The 7618-nt window shown below is 40.3% G+C and overlaps 1 protein-coding gene across 3 annotated transcripts in view; it reads left to right on the forward strand.

Moving 5' to 3' along the window:
• LOC106806705 (uncharacterized phosphotransferase YvkC-like) overlaps positions 1–6851 on the forward strand; it is a 15423-nt gene extending 8572 nt beyond the window's left edge. The window contains exons 13-25 of one of the 3 annotated variants that reach the window (XM_014808720.1): positions 1315–1432; positions 1708–1802; positions 2112–2290; positions 2421–2493; positions 2682–2783; positions 3118–3300; positions 3470–3601; positions 3964–4051; positions 4323–4567; positions 4938–4997; positions 5239–5339; positions 5626–5761; positions 6766–6851. In XM_014808720.1, the coding sequence (XP_014664206.1) occupies positions 1315–1432; positions 1708–1802; positions 2112–2290; positions 2421–2493; positions 2682–2783; positions 3118–3300; positions 3470–3601; positions 3964–4051; positions 4323–4567; positions 4938–4997; positions 5239–5339; positions 5626–5761; positions 6766–6819 (1566 nt within the window). In that variant the 3' untranslated portion in view covers positions 6820–6851. Of the gene's footprint in view, positions 1–1314; positions 1433–1707; positions 1803–2111; positions 2291–2420; positions 2494–2681; positions 2784–3117; positions 3301–3469; positions 3602–3963; positions 4052–4322; positions 4568–4937; positions 4998–5238; positions 5340–5625; positions 5762–6765 lie in introns of those variants that run through there. The other 2 variants (XM_014808722.1, XM_014808721.1) reach the window with 2 other exon arrangements.
• Positions 6852–7618: the final 767 nt, after the last annotated feature.

Here is a 7618-nt window from a genome sequence, read left to right on the forward strand (position 1 = left end):
ACTGAATCATGACCATCAACGTATCATATGGGATTGGAGAGGTGAGTGATTGCACACAGAGATAGAGAGAAGGATAAGATAGAGACAAATAAATGTGGCTTGTGCATTCAACCTCATTAAATCTACAAGATGTGTCATAAATATATAGTGTAATATATATATATAAGACCAACTGTTTTGGGATGCGTGCTCCATTTTGGTACTGGGTTCATGTCAGTTACCCCCTGTCCAGTTTGAGCGTGTGAGATCGGCCGAAGAAAATTATCTTGGCTGTCAACGGCGATCGACGTTACGAGTGCGTGCCATTTCTGTGTACATGATATATGTACGTGTGTGTGCGTTCGTGCGTGCGTGCGTGCGTGCGTGCGTGCGTGCGTGCGTGTGTAACGGAGGAGCAGAGGAGGCAATAACCCAGGTTCGAATCCTGGTCACGGTACCAGTGTAACGGAGGAGCGCAGGAGCGGCGTGGATCTACTGGCGCTCTAAGCCTAGGCGTGGGTGTAGGAAAGGGTGTAACTCAAACCAACAGAGGCAAACAATAACTATGTTCGTAACGTACCACACGGGCGTTTATTCTCAGACATGACAGAAATTCTGCAATCGATACAAACGGTACAATCGAGAGTTAGAGACGCGGATAGAAACAAGAGAGGGAAACAAGGGTTAGTTGAGAGGACAGCCAGGTTCATGTCTTTTAAGGCTGTTAGTAATTGGGATCATAAACGCGCGACACAGTGACACGTTTCTCACGGTGCGACTTCGAAGACAGGTGTTCCTCCACCATCGCTTCTTCCTTCTTGTCGCACCTAGGTGTCGCTATCGAGGTTTATTATCATCACGGGCGGGCTCGGATGTAGCCGCTGTTTATCTGTTATATACGCGCCTCTTCCCGTGTGTTCCTTGCTACACGTGCGTGCGTGTGTTGCCGCGTACGCACGTACACACATAAGTATAAACAAACAGATAAATAAATAAACAAATATAAATTTATATATAAACATACACATATATATATACATATACATATATATATATATATATATATATATGTATATATATAATATGCCTAATTAATCTATAACACATACACTAACGATCAAGAAAAATTAACAATACTGTTCGTAATATATTTTCCTCATGAAAAACATCTTGTATAATAGTTGAGTTTTCACCCAGCGCCAGGACAAAAATGTAATTGCCGTCATTTGGATAGACGTATATAGAAGTTATTACACCAATATTCTGTTCTCATATCTCATTACGCTAGGATTACCCACGGGTGTATCTTAATTATAAACACTTGCTTCCACGTAGGCAGTTGTGTCGGGAGTGACGGAACCTGACACAATCTATCTGCAGAGAGGCTTCAACGATAAGCTCATCGTCAAGGAAAAGATTCTTGGAAGCAAGAAGATAAAGATGGTTATCAGCGGTTTGTGAAATTATACTTAATGGGTGGAAGGCCTAGTTAACATGAATATGATATCTTATATGTGATATAGGATATGTGAAATATATACATATATAAATGAATGAATAAATATAAAGGTAAATATAAACATGTGTGTTTTAATCACTAATAATGACCTATATATATATGTATAGGCAACGATGTTAGTCATACCTCCCCATGATTTAAAAATTTTGAACCCAGAAACTATAATAGTAGCACTCTCCGCTCGCCGATAATCTTGCTTGTCGGTACAGAGTCAGGCGGATTGGTGGAGATGGAGTCAGACGGCAAAACTGGTTGTTGCCTACCAGACGATATTTCACTGGAACTAGGGAACATTGGCATACAAGTAAAATTAATAATAACTATTTATAACGTGGGAAATATATGTGGGTGCGCGCGCGTGCGTGCGTGCGTGCGTGCGTGCGTGCGTGCGTGCGTGTGTGTGTGGGTGTGTGTTCGAACGTGCGTTCGAGCGTGCGTGGGTGGGTGCGCGCGTATTTGTTTGTCTGCCTGTTTGATGTACTTAAGATAATACTTAAAAACTGGAAATCACTGAAATATCATCATACATACGTATACCTTTGAACCAACATGACATTTTAGAGAGCCTATATTTTCTATAATTTCATTCATCGGTACCGTTTCACTCACATAGGTTGAGAAATCGTTCTCAGATGCTCGAGACATCGAGTTTGCAGTGAAAGAAGGTCGAATCTACTTGCTTCAAGCTCGACCAATCACGTCCCTCGATATCGAGTCTGAGTTTGAACTCATTCATGAAGACGACGGCCCGTTGCTGATTGACAGTGAGATGTTCACAAATGCTAACACTGGGTAAAATACGCTTGTAACAGCTTTTACAGTATGTTCGGCAATTATTTATTGATTATAGATGATGTGTTTCGCTGTCATGATCCTATAATACTCAAATGTTTGATTGTTACATCGTGTGCTTTACTTGCAGAGAAATGATGCCGCAGGCTATGACACCGCTCACCTGCGATGCATTTATTTCCACCTTTGCTGGTCTCGGGCAGGTATGGAGTACTCTGCGAACGTACTTGCTGCAATTTGTTTCTTGAAACAAGACTACATGAAATGTACAGGCTACGCACAGGCGCGCACACACACGCGCACACGCACAAACACGCACAAACACACACCCGCGCGCACGCACACACGCACGCATATATAGCGGTTGCATGTTTGCATTTACTTCTTATAGATCTTGAAAGTTGGAATAATGGGCAGCGAAGCAACCCCAAACACCTACGCAGATGTAGGAGGATGTAGCTTTTGCAAACACTTCGTTATTAACATGTTCAGCGTGAGTGTAACTCTTCGAAACAAGTCATATAGTCTGAGTAGACGAAAGAAAATTAGGTATCAGTCTAATCTAAGCTACACACAACCCCAGTTTTTTACCTGTGTGAAAATAATAAACAGTTATTTATAGACCAGTTATGGATGTAAATTTAACACTGAATGTATTTTTTTGAAAAATAATTATAAAATAATTATTTTACCAGGTCAGAAGAACATTTAATAGGCCTTCCTGGCGATGTGTCATTAGCTTCTAGATATTCCACCAAAATGATAAAGTGCTTCACTATTAATGTGATTACGCTGAAGTCACCATTTACCCAAATCCTTTTTTGTAGGGTCTGTATTACATCAATGAATACACGACATTAATCGGCACGCAAAGCCAAAAGGAGGAATTTGAGATCATGCTGTTTGGAAAACCATTGGGAAATGAACATATGGACATAGTCGATAAGCGTTTCAGAAATATTCGTGTCTCGCTGTACCACAAGATCATGGGATTTTTGAACATGAACATAGTAAGTACATCACCAGCCAAACGGTTATATTTGAATATAGCCTTGCCGTCCTGTCATTACCTTGTTTTTCATATAGCCCAAGTAGATGTTAAACAGTGAAAATCGAATACCGCCATATAATATGATGGTATATATGCCGTATCTGCAGTACACTAATTCTTCCTTATAGTCTGCGCTTAGAGTGAAGCACTACATTCAGCAAGGTAAAACCGTGGTCAAAACGGCGAACACAGATTTCAGTACCACAGACACACGAATGCTATATCAACAACTTGATAAACTCATCCAGGCGAGTAGCGAGGTATGTATCCTAATGCTCATCTTCGTCAATCGTGTTTTTATTTTGCGCCGTGAAGAATTTAATTGTCGCATGGAATCATTCCGTTCGCCAAATGAAATTGTCATTGTAATATTAACAACGTTGTAAGCGCCACTTTGATGGGACTCTCTTGATTAATTCAATTGTCACATATCTCACACGCACCAGGGGGAGGGGCATTCGGTAATTGTAATTCGGAAGTGGAGAGCTAGCTCTAGCTCCCGTTCATATATACTGTGCCATTTAAATTACGTAAATCTACACAATGCACCATATAAAATTAACACACAGACATTTAATTACACGTAATCCTACTACGAGTGTTATTAATTTCAATAAACCAGGCCTGGTACTGCCACATGCAAGCTTCAATGGCATCTTCCATGGCCAGTGGCATAATCAAACGCATTTTGGACACTGGTCGGAGAGAAGGTAAGTTGTAAGTAAGTTAAGTCCCTGGCAGTTTATGAATAGACGGAGATTTATTCCAGTGAATCAGGGGCAAGGCTAGAAAGTGCTATCTCCGTGTGAGGTGTAGTTTTCCACCGAATAAAACAAACGAACGCGCAAACTTTAATGCTGTTAATGACTCTAGGTCAGTGCGCCATGTTCAATGTTCAATGTTCTAAACCAATGACATATACCTTTCCTGAATAGAAATATCACTACACGAAAAACAAATTGGTTCAAATACGTATTTCAGATCACGCCATGGTAATGTCTGAAGTTGCCAGCCTTCTATCAACCTGTCCAGACGTACTGAGTGCTGACGTACCACATGCTCTCAGGAAAATCGCGCTAACGGTGATTGACAGCGGTAAAGCCGAGTTCTTTCAGTCATTGTCGGCAAAGGAGGCAGCCCAGTGGCTACAGACAGATGACAGCGGAGAGCTGAAGAATGAGTTTGCAAAATTTATAGAGACGCATGGACACAGATGCGTGCGCGAGGTAAGCTTGGTATAACTGCAGTCATGATAGTACCTTAGTGCAAGAAATTTCACAACAAGTCTTATAAATGTATTGTTCGAAAAGAATGACGTAATGTGCCACAGTTGGCTTCATATCTTTGTTTCCGTCGTAGTATAGAATGTTTGCATTAGGATAACATATTGCCAACAGAGTAGGCCTATAATTTCCTTAATAATATTGGGACTCCGTGGACTAAAAGTCATCTCTGCGACGACTGAGAAATGCGTTACTAGCAAACTTATACAGGGTTGGGGTGTTCGATTTTCCTATCGAATTCTATTTTCCTATCGATTTTTCTATTCGATTTTCCTATCTGTCATGTGCCTAATTAAGCTCTATTTTTCAATAGTCTGAACTATGGGAAAAGCCATGGAGAATGCAACCGGAAAAAGTTGTCAAAACAATTCAGGTAATTTAGAATGCTATTCCAACTTGCATGCAAACGTGGATTATATTAAACATGGATTATAAACTTCTTATTAAACGCCAGGTATAGCAGGTGTATTTCCGAGCAGCCCTTAAGAGAAATAGGGATGTAAACCAATTGAATTGTAACCGCAGTATTCACATCAAATCTAATAACATAGATGTATTAATTACTATTATATAATAATATTATTTAAATTTCACACATCATACGATTAACCTAGGGTATGACAAAATCACCAAACGAGATGAGGAAAACAAAAACGCACACGACAGAGGAAGAATCCATAGAAAACATAAAGGTTCCAGTTGGCGCCATCAAAAAGTATGTAATGTATAGTATATATATATATATATACATATATATATACATATATATATATATAGGGCATACTGTTAGAATGACTGTAGAACACATGTTTGAATTTATCTGTCATAGCTCAGATCTGTAAAGCATTATCGCTGTATAAAATTTACAATTAAATTCGTAAATTTTCAACATCTGGTACAACACAATAGCATAAACAAGGAACTTATGCTTACTATATAAATAAGTGAATATTAAGTATGACACGCGAATGCTACGGTTTAACAAATAATATTATGTACAGAAAAATGTTGCGATACATCTTGCCAATTGCAAGAACAGCGGTCGGTCAGAGAGAAAATGGTAAAGGCATCGCAATCAAAGTAATGGACTTCTTGCGACAAGGATACACTAGACTGGCTGAGCTGCTTGTACACGAGGCAAGTTTTTGTTATTACGATTTCCATGTCTGATGTTTCATTTGTGTTTAATAACCATTACTATAGTAATACATATATAGTTGCTTATTAGTATAACTAAGTTTTCACGCATATCCTAAACCACAGAAAATCTAAATTGATTAAATAAGTGGGCCATTGCAAAAGTATGATTGCTAATATCAGAATTAAGCGTTTGAAGAACTGTTAATTCAATTGATATACTAATATACACGATAATGTATCCGTTAAACAATATCACGATGGTTATTGCAATCTAGTAATAATATAGCTAGCTATATACCTATTTTATACTATACTTAATTAGGGTCGTCTACCCGAGGAAGAGTTGATATTCTTTTTGCGGCATAATGAAATCGGCAAAATAATTGAAACTCGGTCCGCTAGGCTCATCAACAAGTTAGTACTGTTTATACGTTCTGTGATAGAGTCTATTATAACATGGCATGGCGTATTGTGGCGTAGTGTGGCGTGGCGTGGCGTGGCGTGACATCGTGTGTTGTTTTCTAGTGTAGTATAATCGTGTGGTGCGGTGTAGATGCTCATATAGTAGTGGGGTGTGGCGTGTAGTGGTGTGTTATTGTGAGGTGTAGCATTGCTATGTGGTGCGGAGCAGTACAGTGTAGTATAGTGCGACGTGCGTGTCGTAATGTAGTGTGTATGGTAGCATAGTGTAGATTGTGTTAGACGCGCGCGCAGGCACGCACGCACGCACGCACGCACACACACTTGATAGGTGTGATAAATATGCTGTGTGTATACGTGTGTGTGTGTGTGTGTGTGTGTGTGTGTGTGTGTGTGTGTGTGTGTGTGTGTGTGTGTGTGTGTGTGTGTGTGTGTGTGTGTGTGTGTGTGTGTGTGTGTGTGTGTTTCACCTGTTGTCTGTGCTCATTTAACTATACATAACGTACTGTGACATCGCAAGAATAGCCATCAAATACAAACCAAAACTTTCTTTGCGTTATAATTTTATTGTTTAATTGCAGGGCCATTCGAAGAAGAAAACTCATGCCAATGCTGATGGCAATGCACTTCCCTGAAATCATGACTGGTTATCCAACGCCTGTGCGTTCCCTATTTATTCTGTTACCTATATTTTTAATCATTATGATAATTGCTGACAAAATTTGCATTACATTAATCGTATTTTAACGATGTGTTTATNTTCTCCTATGCTTCCCCAGTCATGTCCGATTGATGCGAAGCGTGTCACATTGAGTGACAGTAGACGATTCTCCGCACTAATCGCCTAGGAAAGTGAGAATTTCGAATCAAAGGTAACAAAATTCGAAGCTTCCAACTTGCCGCGATGATGTCGGATTTTAGAACCCTCGATCAAGCTCACCACCTGTTCACAAATTGAGAGATGCCTTGCAAAAACCGTGAATCGAACACAAGAAACTTTTTGAGGCCGGAGATAACCGGTTCTGAGTGACGGTCATCAAAAGGATGGCATTCCTTATCATCAGTTCAAAGTCACAGTTTTGGAGCTGACATCCACCCGACAACGCCGTTTACACCAGTCAACAAAGTGTGAAAGCTGCTCGTTGTTGACTTTAGTATCATGCCGAGCGCGGCGTGCTAGTCTTCCAGAGGTCAACCTTCAATAAATTTGTCTCCAGGGCCCTTCGCAGAAGATGAGAACACTGACCACACGCTTGGGCGCACTCGAATCGATATTGCTGCAGACCAGTATAGCAGTTAAGCATCAAGGCCCCACCCGCTCGCGAACGGAAGCTTCAAATGATTCAGAGACAAGCAAGGTACTGACTGGTGATAGCACTGTCGCCGAAGCATATGTCTAAATCCTTCTCAACAGATGATCAGAACAAGACAGAC

Source organism: Priapulus caudatus, unplaced genomic scaffold (assembly GCF_000485595.1).
Source record: "Priapulus caudatus unplaced genomic scaffold, Priapulus_caudatus-5.0.1 Scaffold175, whole genome shotgun sequence".
Taxonomy (NCBI): Eukaryota; Metazoa; Priapulida; class Priapulimorpha; order Priapulimorphida; family Priapulidae; genus Priapulus; species Priapulus caudatus.